Source organism: Vidua chalybeata, chromosome 9, assembly GCF_026979565.1.
Source record: "Vidua chalybeata isolate OUT-0048 chromosome 9, bVidCha1 merged haplotype, whole genome shotgun sequence".
Taxonomy (NCBI): Eukaryota; Metazoa; Chordata; class Aves; order Passeriformes; family Viduidae; genus Vidua; species Vidua chalybeata.
Genome location: NC_071538.1, coordinates 7,370,253 through 7,387,789, shown reverse-complemented (window position 1 = coordinate 7,387,789; position 17,537 = coordinate 7,370,253). Strand labels below are relative to the sequence as shown.

Here is a 17,537-nt window from a genome sequence, read left to right as displayed (position 1 = left end):
GCTGGATGCACTTCTGGAAGTTGCTCAGATGCTGCCATGATGAGCACAGTGTGAGAAGTTACATAGCATGGACTGGCTTCCCTCTGAAGGGCTCTGCGGAGTAGTAAGCGTCCTGGCCCTGATCCAGCAAGGCACTTAAGCATATGCTTAATTTTAGGCACATGAGTGGTTTCAGTGAAGACCTAAGAGAATTATTTTTAATTCACAGATCATTTAATTCAATAGGCAGGTCTGCTGCAGCATATGAAAAGTAGATCTTCATATTAAAAATACTTGGGAAATCGGCGATGAACAAACGTTGTGTATGGGCAGCAACCGTTTCTAAAAAGCAGAATGAGGTAGTCATCACCTTTATTGTGGGAAAATACAAAGCAGATCAGGCAAATCACTTGCAGCTATCTGGGAGCTATTTCTAAATTGAAAATAAGGAAAAATAAAAGCTTGTAAGAACATTTTTTTTCATTTGAAGTAGGGAAAAATTTATTCTCTTGATGTAAATAAAAACCTTGTTTGCAGATTGAGGAATTTGTTTGTGTTGAATTTCAGCATCAATTTCAATATTTTATAGTACATTTATCTACAGCTGGAGCATGACAGATTTGTGTATATTTATATGTTTGTGTACATAATACATATGTATACACACATACACAAGGATGCCCAAAGATATACATATACACAGTTTGAAAACTCATCATTATTGCTGGAGTATAAAAACATGCCTGATGCAGAAACTTGTCTCGAGTCTGTTAGCTTAGAGACTGCATTCATCTGGCACCGTGGGCTCCTCGCAGAAACAGGGAACTTCTTCTGTGTAGGAGCAGAATTCCATCAGATCTTGGCTGGAGGTGAAAGGCTCACCTCCCTCCAGATCTCTCCCAAGCCTTTCCCTGACACATGGCCTGACATTCCACCCTCTGTAGACCTGTACAGAAGGTGTATTCTTTCTTCACCCTGATCCGCAGGTAGAAATGGCAGTGAGATATTCTGGGTTTGTTTAAACAACCCCAAAAAGAAAGCCAAGAGTACAAATGTGCAGCTGGCATTAGTCCTGTTGCTCTGACCATTAGAGAAAGGTGCACAGGTACTCCCAGCATGAGCGTGGGGTGCAGGAGAATATATGGAGTGCAGGGAAATCGTACTGAGCCTGACAAACAATTAACGACGGAGCAGATGGTGCCCCTGCAAAACATTCAATAATAAATGTGTGCGTGCGCCCGAATCAGTGACTCTAAGTAGGACAACCTAAAAAGGTATGCCACTTATCCTGTGGGCAAGCAGGACTTTACAGTTCTTTTAATAATCCCTTTATCCTGCGATTTCTCCTGTGACCCTGATTTCCAAAGCAGGAGGTCAGCCTGGCCGGCCGAGTGCAGCCCTCCCTCTAATTGCAGTCCGGCTCTGTCCCGCCGGAGCTGCCGGATCCCGGCCTGGGCTGCAGCCCGGGCTGCTCCTTTGTCACTGAGCATACCCGTGAAAATTAAATGAACATTTGGTGGTAGGCATGTTTGCAGAGAAGAAGGAAAATACTGTTATGTAAAGTGCCATCACATTTTGATACCGAGTGCAGAGGCATTCCTTGCACCAGGGAGGCGAGCGTGGGTGCCTCAGCCCTGGTTCCTACAGACAGTCCACCAAGTTAATACTTTTTCTTATGCAGAGATTTATTTTTCCTTTCAAAACCTAGTTTTAAATGTTAGATTTTTTTTTTTAGTTGAAAAGGCCTTAATTTAAATTTTTTAACCATCTGCTCATGTAAGATCCCCCTAGTGTAACCTTAGAAAAATGAAGAATACGTCTTTAAATCTTGTTTGGTTTGAATGAATGGGTAGATAATCCTGATCAGATGTTTCTTTAGAGAATAATGTTTAAAACGATTATGGAACTTAGCTGTCCTGTCTGTTTCCTAGGTACAGTATTTTCATTTCAGTTGTGAAGTCATTAGGGGTCATCCAAGGTAACCGTTTATTAAAATAGTCCTCTTTTGTTTCAGATTTCCTGTTGAGATGCTTTAACATGTAAAAATCTCCCTGCTGATGTGTCATGTTAGCTTTCCTAACCTCTAGATAGAAACCACAAAGCAGCCTACATAGCTGTATGACTGGTTACCCACCTACATAAACAATAATTACTGCTAAGTGGGAAATTAGATGTCACATTTTAAGTCTAAATGAAAGTAAAGTATTTGAGAATACTGTCATTAAATGCTTGAAGCTAATCGCAGTTCTCTCCCTCTGTTTGTTTTGTAGGACATTTGGGCTTCCAGGACAGTTTTGTCACATCAGGTGTTTTCAGTGTGACTGAGCTAGTAAGAGTCTCACAAAGTAAGTATCATGTTGTGTCTGATTTATGTGGTTTCTGCAGTCCAAGTTATTTTTTTCTTTATTTCTTATTGTTCCCTTCCTCAATTCAGAAACAGCATCTTGAAAATTAGGACTCTCTTCTCCCCACTTCTTGCCAGTGGACAGCATTTATGTGCCACTTCTTTTAATGGGTGAAAATAAACCAGCAGAATTTTAAAGTGAGCTGATAAATAATTCGATTCTGCAAACTTGCATGTGCAAGTTGATAAGCTTGTCTGGTACCCAGCTGAAAATGGGTAGAGTGCAGACAAATGCATCAGAAATCAGCCTCCCATGGATCCCTTGGAGGATCCACGGGCTGTATTGTAACCAGACCTCTGGAAATTATGTGATCTGTGCACATGAAGCTGGAAGTTTTCTGATGCTGTTTGTTCACGTTGTGTTCATCCATGCCATGTGTACGTCCATGTGTGTGACTCTTGGGGCTGTCCCAGTGCAGGGCCAGGAGCTGGACTTTTGATGATCTGTGTGGGTTCCTTCCAGCTCAGGGTATTCTCTAAATTTGGGGTTTGTACACCTGCAAGTTGCTGAAGTCATTAATAATGCCAACAACTGTGCCAACTTCAGCCCTGATAACCTCACACATCCTGACTTCCCCAGGCCCACGTTTTCCATTAGCTGTATGGGATTCTGGCTTCTAGAAGGATTTGGGTTTTGACCTTTAAAGAATGCTAATGCCCCCAGCGTGAGTGACACGCTGCAGCATGATCATTACAGGCTTGTCAATACTCACTAACAACACCAAATTAAGAGCACCTGTCACCACCCTGTTCCATTGATCAAAGGTGCATTGATTGTATTTTGCTGTGACATAATCCAGATAGTCCAAGGAAGGACTATGGACAGGGTCTTGCAGAGACACTGCTCCAAAGCCAGGCCTGTAGAGATTTTTTTAGGGGTCTAAAAAATTCTCCCCTGTGAGGGTGGGGAGGCCCTGGCACAGAGAAGCTGTGGCTACCTCATCTCTGGAAGGCCAGGCTGGAGCAACCTGGCAGTGTTGTGGAAGGTGTCCCTGCCCATGGCAGGGTGGAACTGGGTGATCTTTAAGGTCCCTTCCAGCCCAAACCATCCTGTGATCTTTTCTCCAGCTAGTGTGGAGATAATATCACATTATCACCAACGACCACGGCTCCAAGTGAAACCCTCAGCTCTGTGCCCTTTAAAACCTTAGGGTGCAACAGTCTCTTTAGAACCATAAAAATTAGAACCATTAGAACCATAAAAATGGTTCTCCTCCTCGATAGCAGAAATATTTATTTGTGTGCTGGCTCTGGGATGTAATTCAAGTCATTCTAGGGCTAGAATCTAACTGGCACAAACCTAGTAGAAAATCCATGGTTTTGAATGAGAACACAGAGTTTCTCAGTGGATTTTCCTGGTTTATTTCTTCTTTTGGGAAGACACTAGCTACTAAATTGGCTTTACATTCAAAAAAGTGATGGTACAAGGAAAGCATGGCGAGTGCGAGGTACATGAGAGCTATATGCCCTGGAGAGAGGCAGAGAGAAAAACACTGAAGACAACATTTCTCCTGAGCTTCCTTCCCTGACAACCGGTGGGAATTTTGAGAGAAGGGCAAAGTTAAGAGGACCCAGAAGTCAAGAGGAGCTGCTGAGTGCTCAGCACATGTGCGAATCAGTTCACTTGCTGAAGTGCTTAAGCAGAGACTTTGGCATCTAACTGGCTGTGCAGGGAGCAGAGGCTGGCTGGTACCTGCAGCCAGGGGTGGACAAGCCCAGGTTGTCACCAGGATTTGTGTTTTGTCACTTCATTTCGCTGTGACAGCGCGAGGCTTTTGAAGCCCAAAGGGTTCACCCTCCCCCTCTGCAAGGCATCCCATTTCCCCACAGCCTTATCTTGGCTGGAGGAGCCCTGCACAGCAGAGCTGCCTCTGGACTCTGTCAGCCGTGCTCCATGTGTGCACTTTTCCTAGGAAAGTGCCCCACTCCTGGCTGGAGCCTTCCCAGCCTCCCTCAGAGCTTGGCACTGACCTCGTGAGCATCGTGTTTCAAGCTTATTAATTTTCCCTGATATTTTATTGTAACTAAACTGAAACACTGGGTATCAGAAATCCTAGCACTCAGCATGTTTTGCAAATTATGAGCTGTGTCTGAGATGTTCCCTCTGCTTGCAGTTGACGTGCACCACCTTCAAGGATGGGGCACCTGCATGCAGGAAGAGCATGGACTTTATTAGAGATAAGAAAGAAGGTGATGGTGGGAAAAATACAAAGATTCAGTTTTTATCTGTCCCAGACACGGGAGTTTGCACTGTTTTTCATGGGCTCTTTAATAATCCTGGGAGGTCAAGACCTCAGTTTTATATCCTGTCTACAAGCCAGCACCTCTACCAAAAATAGTGTCCCCAAAGCATATTGGGATATCACTTCAGAACTGACTCAGAGGGAAGAGTGCCAGCAACTGATTTAGCTACACTGCTTTTGATAGCACCCTGGATTTTCCTTGGAGATGCCCCAGACATGTACTGACCAGCCTTAACCTTGTTTACTTTATGAGGTCTGAGAAGCCCACAGCCTGACATGCCCTGGCTACCCAGTAGGATATGTTTAGTGTCAAGTCTAGCAGCACATTCCCAGAAAACTCAGTATTAACTCACATGCTCATATTCAAAGAATTATTTAACATAACAGAGAAACAAGGCAATTGCTGCATATTTGCCTAAATTGGTAAGCAAGGTCTTTTAAAGTTAATATAACCCTCTCTGGGTTGTCTGCATGTTCCTGTGTCCTGATTTGAGACCAGTCCTCTTTCCAAAAGGGTCATCTTTGTGTATGCCCACTGTTATTTTTCTTTCTATGCTTGCTTTTGGTAATACAGTGATAGAAATAAGTGATTTCCCCCAGTTTTAACTGGCCTGCAGCAGCTGTTATCCAGAATTAATCTTTCAAAATATTGTGGGTAGCAGATATGTGCCGGGTTTATTTAGTAAAGTTCCCAGAGGTCCACATGACAAGGAGTCTCAAGTAAGAGGCAGTTGTCTCCGTCATGCAAATTTGGGGAATTAATTAATCAAGTGAAAGGTCAGCTGTTTCTGTTATCTATCTTGCCTATCAGTGCTGATGATCACACTTTCTGTGAGCTATTGAACAAGTCTAGACTGTGTTGGTAACAGAAAGTTGCTTTCTTCAGTCCTATAGATGCAGATTTTCTTTCGAAATGCTGCCCAGCTGCTGAGTCTTGCAGAGCCTAGTAAAACAGAGAAAAGAGACCATAGACGTGCATCTGAAAAAACAAAGCCTCCTCTCCAGCCCATCTGACGTGGGTGTTGCAGCTCATGCTGTCAGTTCTTCTCCATTATTAGCAGGCAGAGGGTGTGAGCTCCTCTCTGAGTGTTGTCTGTCACCCCAGATACTGGGGAGACCCATCCAGATAACAGAGGCTTCATTCTTCCCTCTCTGGAGAGGTCTGTGCTGACAACAAAAGGCTCAGAGGCAGAAGCGTCGGGGATGGACGGGTTTGGGAGCTGACAGCCAGCTGTTGGCCAAGTGAAACCTCCTCCTTTTCTCCCCTTGTTAGGAAAATATTCCACTGGCTGTGGGCAGCTATCTCAGGGCACTGGAGGAGACCCTCTGCAGAAGGTGCTGCAGGGGGGTGGCTCTGGTGCCAAGTGTCCCTGTCCCTTGGCAAGGGCTGGGAGGTCGGAGCAGGGGGAAAGGCACAGGGAATGCATCCCCCCTTGGCTTTGAGTCTGCACCATGTGCAGGGAGAGCTGCTGGGAAGATCTCCTCCCTCGGAGGTCATTCAAGCAGCCAGATAAACTGCACTGCCCAGGATGTGAAGAAAGATTTAGGATTTATGAACGTTGGGTAGAGCCAAATCAAACATATTTGTTTGGTGGTGTGTTATTTGTCAAAATGACATCATTCTTCGTGCTGATAAACAAGGGAATTCTGACTGCACCCTGGCCTGAAAATGCCACATGTTGGGTTCAACATGTGCTGTGTGCAGCGAGGAGCAGTGGGGTGGGCTTCTAATCCTTCTGATGAGCCTGTGGCACCACAGGCACACAAACCTGCTCACTGCTCCTGTGCACACACAGAAATGGTCCAGCTAATTATCCCCGAAACACTCAGACTAATTCCACGGGTGTGGACAGGACATTTTGGGAAGCTCAGGATCCTGCATCCACACTGATGCAGCAGGTGCCAGGCTTGGGGATGGAGCTCTGGGGATGCAGAAAGGGGCTGAAGTGTCCTTGCCATGAGGGCAAGGGCTGGGCTGGAGAGGCACTGCCAGCACTCCAGGCATGGAGCGTGGGTGCGACTGAGGAAACGCAGCCTCCTCATCCCTCTCATCCAGTTTTTCCCACAGGGAAAGTGAATCCCAGCAAGGTGTGGGGTGCCCTGGCACTTGTGGAGGGGCTGGGCTGGGCAGTGGATATCTTTTTGTAGCCCAGGAGAGGCTTTTCTCCTCCTCACAGACACGTGTGTGCAGCCAGGGTGTGATAAACCTGCTCTCCCTGAGCTCCAGCCTGTATGTTTTCTGCTATACTAAGCACTACAGTAGTGAAGGCACTTAAAGTCAGCAGCATGAAAATTAACATTTAAAAAGATACTCTATATTCCTTAGGAAAGCACTGCTATCCAAAACTCTCTGTGTGGGCTTGGGTATGAGAGGGAGAAAAAAAAGATTATAATAAAAAATAGACTGCAGGCATAGAGTGAACAGTTGCCGTGACCTTGCCTTTTGTATGCCATTACACAATTCAATGGCAGTCCACTCAAACCTTGCTCTCGATCAATATCCTATTAAAGCAGCACAAAAAGTCTCTATAAACTTAGTGGTTAGCTATGTTTATAAATGGAACTCAGCATAATTAGATGGTCAATAGCAGGCTGTACTTGTAATTTTAAAATGAACATCACACATTTCATATCTGTTGTATTCGGCGAAACCTCTTTGAATCTAATGATACAGTGTGGAGCAAACAAAGGCCTTGCAAAAAAAAAAAAAAAAAAACACCCACCCAGCTCCCCTTTCCTCCCAGCAGCAGCAGCAGCACGGTGTGTTTCCCTTTGTTTATGGAGTCACAACACAGGAAAAAGTTTATTAGTCAAATGTCATGTTTCTCCCATTTAACCTTAAACACATTATCACTTCACTGCAGTGTTACACGTGTAATGATCTTAGTCACATCCCAGCACCTCTGTAAAAATAAATACATACAAATGGGAAAGAAAAAAAAAAAAAAAGAGAGGCTAAATATTAACGTGGCTTAAAGAAAGTGCCATATTCCAAGGGAGGCAAATGCCAGCCTGACTGGTTTTATTTAGTGGGTTTCCTGTTCTGTAATTCAGTAATTTTTTTCAAAATAAATACTGCAGTTGGGTTAAGTAAGAGGGCTTTTTCTTAATTTCCCCATTATTTTTCTTGATGTTTCAGGTGAGGAGCTGAGCTGGAAGGGAGCAGGCTGGGAGCAGGGTGATGCTGCCCTGCATCCCGGGAGTAGAAAAGTGTCAGGCAGAGGCACCACCCTTCCTCCTCCTCCTCCTTCTCCTCTGTCTGGGCAAACCAGCTCCTCCTGCCCCTCCAAGTGTGTCCCAGCTGCACAGGGAATTTTTGTGATGCCAGCAGCTGAAATGAGGGCTCCAGGCTGGGTGGGGGGAAAGAGGGATCCTTCCCTCTCACCTCCTTCCAGCTCATAGCCCCGGGTCAGGCGGCATCTTGAGATTTTTGCTTTGAGTCATAGTTGCAGTTTCTGACATCTTTTCTCATTTGGGGGATGTTCCTGAGCTGTCAGGAGGTCACTTTGATGCAGAGCACTTCTTACAGGGGTAATGGTGTGGTTTAGATGTCGTTGCCTGGAGTTTGTGAGGCTGCAGCTCCCACCGCACTGCTCCACGTGTGGCTGGAGCGTGTTCCTGGGGCACAGGAACAGGGGTAGGGAGGTTGTGTGGTGGATTGCCACATTGCTGCAAGGAACAGGTTTGGTTTAGACAGAGTTTTTTTTTAGTTTAGACAGTGTTTTTTAGTTTAGATGGGTTTTTTTAGTTTGGACAAGAGTTTAGCCACAGTTTGCACCACTTTGATCCCTTTGCATACTCTGCAGAGATGCTGCCTTTGCTGGGAGTCATAGAATCCCAGGATGGTTTGGGTTGGAAGGGACCTTAAAGCCCATCTCATTCCAGCAGGGACACCTGCCACTATCCCAGGCTGCTCCAACCTGGCCTTGGACACTCCCAGGGATGGGGCAGCCACAACTCCAGCACGCTGTTGTGATTTATGGCAGTAAATGCAGTAATTGCAAGCAAAGGTACAAATGGGCTTTGGTGGAAGACAGACACTGTCAGAAAGGCAGGAGAAGAGATTTTGGAGCAGCTCAGCCCTGTGCAACCTTTGCCACAGCACTTCTGTAGCCAGAGACCTTGAGCTGATGGTGGCAGGGAGGTGGTGGCTCCTGTGCAAGGACTGCCACAGGGTTCAGGTACTGGCCCCCACAGCCCAGCCAGGCACTTTAACCTCTGCTGGTGCCTATTAAAGATGAGTTTTGTTCTTTAACCCTCTGGTTTCAAACTGGCATTTGAGTGTGGCGAGGTGGTTTTGGCCAGTGACCAGCAGAGCATCCTTAGTGTTTGCTACCCAGGCAGCAGCCCCTGTGGGATCAGCCCTTTCTGCTTTGCACTGAGTTTACACAGCATCAGCCGTACCTTGTTCCTACCCTACCCCTGCTCTGAACATATACATTCCTTTTTTCTATAGGGCCAACTCAAGAAATACCCAGGATTTGGGGAAAGAGCAATAAACAAGGCAGGGGGAAAGAAAGAAGGGAAGTGTTGCCCACATGCCAGTTTTTCTTCCTTATCTCCTTGGAATAAAACTGCTTCATAAATCTGGCAATGTCTAGGAAGTTCATTGTGCCTCAGGAAGAAACAGTGCCTTAATTCAGTACTTGCCTTTTTATGTTCCTGTTTGGAAAACTGTGTGCTTAACCTGTAAGTTTGGGAGGCAGAGAGTGCAGAGGAATTGCTCAGGAAAGGGTTTGCAGAGCACAAATCTGTTTGGCAAGGAAGTTGCTGAAAACTGTGGAGTAGATGCTGCAGAGAGTACCTTTATGATTGATTTCCATTCAAGTCAGACTGACTGCAGTGTGGTCATTTTTCTAACCCATAACTGCACACACTGCAGCAGTCTGCTATCTGCAGGGTGTCTGAATTATAGCAGTCCATGTCCCTGTTACCTTTTACACAAATTACTTACACCGGTTTCTTTTTCCATGCAAATTCATCAGTTTTACAGCCTCTTGTAGCTGCTGTCAGGAAACTGTTGCAGAAAGCACAAATTGATAAAACGAGTTAATTTTACTGTGCTTAATTTTTCTTTCCCTCTGTTAACACACCCTCTCATATACCCAGTGTGCAGGAAGCATATGATAGTTAAGAGAAGATAACAAAGGATTTGAGTGTTCTTGTCATAAATTACTTCCCAACTTAATTCCTTTTAATGACCATTCCAGATTTTCTCAAGTTTTAATGGCGTTGTGCATTTTCCGTCCCCGGCTTTTAAAAGTCCGTGGATATCCAGGCTGTTCCCTTTCTGTCTCAATGACGTTCTTAAAAGATCCTTGCCAAACAACAACTAATTGTCTTGTGGGGATGATGAGGCAGCTGCAAAGCTACATTATTCCTCTGTCAAATCTGACATTGTGAGCTCCTTAAGACTTGGGGTGAAATACTGGCCCCGTTACAGTCAGTGGCAGCACTCCCAGCCCAGACATGTTAGCTGGGTGATAGGAGCTATCCTGTCTTCATTTCCTCACTCCTTCCCCGTTGGACTGAAAGATTTTTTTCATGTTTGAAAATGGGCCAGATTCTCAGACCAAAGATTAAACTTGGCTCAGCATCCCTGTGTGGCACTGAGACTGCTTCGCCTTTGTGGCTGTGAATCAGGGCTCTCAGACAATACAGCCCAGGCCAAGCTGGTGCATTTCATTGTGCAGGACGTCCTTTTTCAGATGGCTCTGAAATGTGAGAGAAACTCATGATCTGTGATTGCCAGCCCCTGAAGTTGCATTGTCCTGTAAATAGCACTGGAACAGCCACAGTGGACATGGTACCATTTGCTGTATTAGTGGCATTTCAGCACGAAATCCATTCTCTGCTGACTCCAGCATTAAGCTGCTCTGTTCCTTGTCTGCTCCCAGAAGAAGAGTGCAGCACATGGAGTTCATGGCTTGTGCCTGCAAATTTCAGGGTGTGTAGGAATCCGTGACGTTTAATGTGAAACCAAAGATGCAGGACAGGGAAATTGCAGGGATTCGTATCCCCTGCAATAAAAATTTCAGTACTGGGTAGGGTGATGAGGTGAAGAGTGGAAGGTCACTGCTAGATACAACTTTTGGGGAGTCGTGTGTCTCTAGCTCTGATTTAGCTGGAGGAGAGGCCAGAGGAAAGCTCAGATGCTCTTAGGCAGAAAAGAATTCAAGTTTCTCATCTGCTTTTTTAACCTCTGTGCTTGTGGCTGTATATCACACGTACCCCAGAGGTTCTGAGGTGTGTACTTCCCTGCCTGTGCTGCTTATAGATCCTGCCAAGCACTCTACAGGGATGATGCAGCCTATCTGTAACCATGCCAATAGAGACAACATGGTCCTAAAAGCACCAAGTTTCATTAAATGTTAGAATTACATTAATAGAAAAGCAGTGCTTAGAGAAAGTCATGCCATGATTGTTTAATTTTAAAAAATAATAATAATATCTTTGGAGGAATGTAAGAGAGATTCTATGTCACGGAACATTGTATTCTTGATAAAATTTCCATCTTCTTGATTGCAATGCCAGGTACCATTAGCATTTCCTAATTTCCACATCCCACCTGTTCCCATCGTGAAACTAAACACACCCATGAGGAAGAAGAAAGTGATTTTGAAGTGCAATTCATGCCATATTCACATGACTTACTGACTGCAATCTCTTTTGTTTCCCCAGCACCGATAGCTGCAGGAACAGGCCCTAATTTCTCCCTCTCAGATTTGGAAAGTTCTTCGTACTACAGCATGAGCCCAGGAGCAATGAGGAGGTCTTTACCTAGCACATCCTCTACCAGGTAATTTAATCTCTGCCTACTACCAGGTTCCTTGGAAACCCAGGCCAGCATCATTACTCATCTGGGGAAGTAACCATTAAATTCTCTGACAAGCTGTTTGGGGGCCTCATGATGTGGAGCTGTTTCAGATTCACAGAGCTGAATGTTCAGCTGGAATGCAATAAAGTTCTTTTTGTGTGTACAAGCCTTTAAGAAAAACTGCTGTGTGGACTTGTGTAGCTCCTGCTTGTATCAGGAGAAGTTCCACTGGAATTGTTGAGTTTCAGCTTGTGGCAGAAGAGAACTTGGAGCATAATAAGATGCAAGGAAAGTCTTAAGATAGACTTACATGTATTCTTTATTGTAAAAAGTGTTACCTGTGAGACTAAGACTGTTCTAGGATCTTGGTCTACAAAGCATTTAGTTTTCATAAAGCATTTAGAAGCTTGTGACTCAGCCTTTGGAAAACCAAATTGCTAATGCAGATGACTGCCCCATCTGATTTTTTATTTCAACTTAGATGCCAACTATCAAACAAGGATATTTTTTATTTTTTACCTTTCACTTTAATCATCCATGAGATTAGATTTATAAACAAGCTCAGTCACTCGAGTAGTCTTGAACACTATTAAGGAACCAGATTGATTTTTTTCCCTCACAGCCAAAATAGATCACTTATTTTAAAGACATGACAAGAAAGTCTAACTCCTGCCTAACGCTCTTTTACATTTTTATCTCAGCCTGCAGTGCCACCAGCTTTGCAGTGAGCAAGTGCACGTGTGAAAAATCTCTGTCGTTTGAATATAGCTGTTATTTTTATTTTAAAAATAATAATCTTTAACGAGAGGCTCTTAGCAGTAACTTCTTACAGTTTGCAGTGATTGGAAGAACATTCTGTCTTGCACTTAGTGTGCACGTTATGAAGCTCAGTGACTACAATTCCCATTACACATCAATTAAAAACTTTGTGCTGTTTCTTCCTTGCCTGTAAACTGTGTAGCCTACAGCACTCATCATTAGCACCATTCTCAGGTAGAATTTCCTGGTGACTCCAGAAGCAAAAGTGAGGTTATTAATGTTACTTAAGAGCTCAGTTGTTGCTCTTCTATTCTTCTGCAAATAGCTACCACTGATAAGGAGCTAATTATAAACAGCATGGGTAGTTAATAACTTGGTAATATGTTTGTTTTCCTCTCATTAGGCTGTTCCCAGTCAGAAAAAAAAAAAAATTCTTTAAATACACAGACTCAGCAGAATTATCAGGCGGTAATTATATTGTATGCACACAATTTCCCCTATTGACACATAACAATTCTCTAAATTAAGGAATGGCCAAACCTGCATTCCACACATGCCATAAGACTTATTCTTCCTGTTTCTCACCAACTGGTTTTGCACACCCGCCAGCTCCTACCTGTGCAGAGCTTCGGGTGGGGAGGCTGCAAGCTGTAAACCAAGAGTGGAAGATTTTATGTCTGTTAAATGTGTTCCCCCTACACAGAGGAGCCTGTTCTTGAATGCCTTAAGTCTTAATAGAATACAGATTTGGGGGAGAAAAAAAAAAAAAAAAGTGAGTTGGCCCAGCCTTGGAAAAGTACTTAGAAGAGAAATTCTCAGTAAGGTCCCCACACAATCTGTGCAACTCATTATGGAACACAGAGCCAAGCTGAGTGTCTTTGGCTCTGGGATCCTCTCCCTGCAGAACTGCTGGAGCCAGCAGCCACCAGAGACCACTCAAAGGGCTCTTCTGTGTCCTGAGCCTCTGGTGAGGGAGGTGTGATGTATCACAGGGGGATTCTTTAATGCTGACACTGGCCAGAGATACCCATTGGGGGCTTTCTATGCTTGCTGGCACAGCTGCAGAGTCAAATGCTTCTTATTGTAGGATAACGTGAACATTTGAACCAAGAATGGATTCTTCCATCATTCACTTGCCTATGTTCCTTCTTATGGGACTGGGCTAATTGAAAAGATTGAAAATAAAAGTTTGAACTGATAAACAATTTGCTTTCAGAATTAGCCATGAAAAAATCTGGCAGTGAAAATAAGTCTCGTGTGTCATCACCATATTCATTCAAACTGCAAGAACCATGCAATGCAGATGAAATTCTTGCCTTTTTATTGACCTCTGCGTGCTTTGAAGAATGTCCTACTCTGAATCTGTGAAAGCCTAAATGTCAGACTAACTTCTGGCCAAACTGGTGCTTGTTTAGGGGTTTGGCCTGTGAAATGTTGTTTTGTATCTCACCAAAGCGCCCTAAATCTGTTCCACCTTGACTTATTCTCAAGAATGTCCCAACAGCAGTGCCTTGGTTCCTCTTCCATGCCTTCATTATGTGGTTTTTTTTTTGCATTCTCAGCTCCACAAAGCGTCTCAAGTCTGTGGAGGATGAGATGGACAGCCCTGGTGAGGAGCCGTTCTACACAAGCCAGGGGCGCTCTCCGGGCAGTGGCAGCCAGTCCAGCGGATGGCATGAAGTGGAGCCAGGTAAGCCGTGGCTCCCAGAGCCCCAGAACATCATCTCCACTTGCTCTGTTTCGTTATCAGAATTGCTGTGTTAGAGAGGTGACCAGTTCTAGACGTCTCGTCACTTCCGAGAAACGGCCTCATGAAAATATGGCAGTGGTTTTATTGCTCCTGCAGCTGTGAATGTTTCTGTAGTGTGTCACTTCTGTGTTTTGGCCAAATATCTGAAGTATTTAAATAATGCAGCAGAAGATAGGCGGTCTTTTTCTGTCAAATTGTCCAGATTCAGTTCTGGGATAGCTTTTTCTAGCAAAAAAGCAGTACCTGTCTGGGCTGTGCTCCATCAGTTATGCTGCTTAAATAAATATCCCTAAACTTATATCAGGTAGAAGGACTTTTCAAGCATGATACAACACTTGAGATCACTTAGTAATGACTTTTAAGAGACTTACAGAAGGAGTTGTTTTATTAATCTGTAATGCTGTGAAGTGTGATTGGAGGCTTCATATCAAAATAGATATCACTGGCTGTTACACTTCAGAATGTTGAAGAAGCTCTTTAGCCTATTCTCAGTTAATTTTTGTGTGTGATCTTTCCTGTTGATCATTTTTTTGGATTATGTTATGTTACATACTTAACTGTCCATTGATCACTTATCCTGAGATCATCTGGGTGCTTAATACTGTTGGAAATATTTTTCTGGGTCAGTGCTATGTGCATAGGTGAAGTTAATGCCTCAGTGTTGCTTACAGCTAAATTATCAAGTATTTATTGCCAATAAAAATAACAGAAGTCTTATTTGTTGGAGGAAGGCAAGCAGTGCCTCCCAGGGTTTGACGAGGTCCTCTAAAAGTGCAAAGGATCTTTTGTAATATGTATTTTCTGTCTTACTTGTTCGTCTGGATTTAAAATAGTATGGGTTTGGTTTGTTTGGGAAAAACACATGCTTGTCCAGGGCACTGCGTATAATGAACTATACAGCACAGAAAAGTAAATTCGACCTGCACAGCATTAAAATCAGTTCTGTGGGCACTTGGCCAGCCACCTATATCCTTCATCATGTAGGAAACATACCCACAGCTTTCTCTGGAGACCCTGTCAAACAGCTGTCCTTTACAGCATGCCCAGAAAGTCACCAAATTTGGGCTATTCCAGACTGGGAGGAGACTGATTCCTGTGCCTGGGAGCCCTTGGAGGATCCCCTGCCAGCTGCCCTCTCTCCTCTAATGAGGAGGAGCCAGCTTGTGGGCCCTTATTGACTGCAGATGTGGCACTTTGGCAGGAGGAGAGGGTGGACCTGCAGGCAGACAAGTGCCAGGCTCCCCGTGACTGCCTTGCCACCGCCGTCCCCAGGGCTCTGGTGTTTGCTCTGAGGTGTCCTGCTCCCAGGCACCAGGGGCTGTCCCCTCCATCAGCTCCAGGCTCCAGATGATGTAAGGCAGAGCTTCACCTTGTGCTAAACCTCTGCTCACGAAGCGGCAGAAACGCGGACAAAAGCTCGGCTTAAAGGGAGAGATCCCAGCCTGCTCTGCAGACACAGATGGCTGAAAACTGATGGGGTCACTGCTTCTGCATCACTGCCAGGCTGGGGGACAGCTCCCCCCAACGTTTGGGGTACTCGTTGTTAATGACAAATGTTCTCCATTTGTGCAGCAGCCAGAGGTTGGCTATTAATTCTGCTGTCACTGCTGGTGGTTTTCCCCACATGTGGTCATTACCTCTGGCTCATCCAAGCCCTGGCTTGATGGTGGCACTGAGTTGCTGAGCTGGGCAAGGGAAGTACCCAAAGCCTTACCACCTCCAAAGCACCTCTGCTGCTCTTGGCACCACTGGGTGCCCATCATGAGGAAGCACAGCTGCCTGTGTCAAACTTCCTGAGGTGCTCAGAAAGCCAAGAACAAGCCAGACAAGAGAAGGTTCTTCCTTCCTCATGACCTTCCTCACTTATTATAGAAAAATCCCAGATTCTGCTTAGTCTTGCCTGTAAAATGGCAGAAAATCACCTTGCAGCATCAGGGACTGTAGCCAGGTACCGACTAGATATAGCTCAGATTCACCAAGCCATCTATCACTGTCACAGCTGTGAAGAAAAAGAGCTTGCTTTATCCTGCCCACGTGGGATGCACTTCCAAGCCATCCTTGTGCTATATCCACGCAGCCCCACCCCAGTGCTTCTGCCGTGGCTTTCCAGCAGCCTGTCCTCTGAATTCATTGCCTCGGCTTCTCTGTAAAACAGGGTCACTGCAAGAGCACGGCTGACAGAGGGATTACCTGAAGAGCCACAGCTCATCAGTGGTGAAGGACAAAACAGTGCTGAGTGTCCTTCCCCGCCAGGGCAGCAGTGCTGTGTCACTGGCCCAAGGTGCTCCCCCAAGGGACACGTCCTGCTCTGGTCTGTGCACAGACATCACCCCTGGGTGTGACACTTTTGTGTTCGATGTGGGGGTTTCACCTCCACAAGTGTAAAATGTTTGAGGAGCCTATAGTGGGGCATCTGCCTTAGAAAATAATTTGGTCACCTGAAAGCTGTACAAGTGATGCTAACATCCCATTTTAGCTGGGGACTTTCCACAGCATTCCTCTCTGAGAGGGAGCTTTGGAGCCTGGACCAGTTTCAGATCCATCCTTTCCGATGTCTTTATTTCCAGGGAAAGCCTTGCCATTTATTTAATCTACAATCAAAATGGTGGCACAGTTTTTAGCATGCAGTAATCTCTGAGCTTTGGTGTTTTGTTTTCTTCTCGGTGAAATTTGCAGTAGAAGTTTAAAGACTAAACCCATCTTTTTGTTTAACTTGGCATTTCTTCCCTGCAGCTCATTTTGTGCTGTGTGGGATAACACAGGTATCAGCAGTGCAGAGTGGTGCTGTTTCAGAAGACAGGCTGAGGTTTTATCCCGTGCTGGCAGAGTAGTGCAAGCCAGGTTTCCAAACTCCATAATTAAACCCTGTCCTTTGGGTTACTGGCCAAACAACAGGAGGAGGAAATCAGACCAAGGAAAGGAAGCTTAGACTTGTCTGTGGGATGGCTGCTCTGGCTGGGAAGGAAAGTTCAGAGAGGAGCCAGCAGCCAACCTCCCAGCCCAGTAGGATCCACACCAAAGATAATAATACATCCTTTGCCTTTATTGCCTTTGAGTAGATTGCTTCCTCACAGGAGATTTAGATTTATGCAGAGATAGCTTCTTGGCCTATATGCCTTGACAGGTTTATGGGAGTGAGAGGATGAATATTCCATCTCTGTGTGCCGCATCTGCTTAATTTTGAGGTGTGCACATGAGAAAGAGGGGAGACTCAAACACTGGAGCAGGTGTGAAGCACACACGTGCTCATGGCACAGGCTCTGGGAGAGGGTGGTAGTGAAAGGTGTGGCCTGGGACAGTGCAGGGAAATCAGGGCTGTGTGAGAGGGAGGTGGAAGAAATGCACTTCAAAGAGAGCGAAACGTAGAAAAGAAAGGGCAAATGAGAAGACAAGCTTTGGACCATACAGAAGGGAAAAAGAACAAATGCCAGGAAAAGAAAGATTTGACTTCCTAGAAAGGAAATATGAAATGGAATATGTGAACTCCTCTTAGAGAAAGAGAGCACTCCAGGCAGAGGGTTATTTACCGCCAACCGTGACTTGTCGCTCTACATCTGTCCCCATTTTTTTCTCTTGAACAAATTC

At 45.0% G+C, this 17,537-nt stretch overlaps 1 protein-coding gene across 9 annotated transcripts in view; it reads left to right on the top strand.

The window, feature by feature from the left end:
- Nucleotides 1-17,537, top strand: part of NFIA (nuclear factor I A) — a 249,925-nt gene that overhangs the window by 157,508 nt on the left and 74,880 nt on the right. For all 9 annotated transcript variants that reach the window (XM_053951098.1, XM_053951095.1, XM_053951096.1 and 6 more), the window contains exons 4-6: nucleotides 2,250-2,324; nucleotides 11,308-11,425; nucleotides 13,765-13,892. In XM_053951098.1, the coding sequence (XP_053807073.1) occupies nucleotides 2,250-2,324; nucleotides 11,308-11,425; nucleotides 13,765-13,892 (321 nt within the window). The remainder of the gene's footprint in view (nucleotides 1-2,249; nucleotides 2,325-11,307; nucleotides 11,426-13,764; nucleotides 13,893-17,537) is intronic.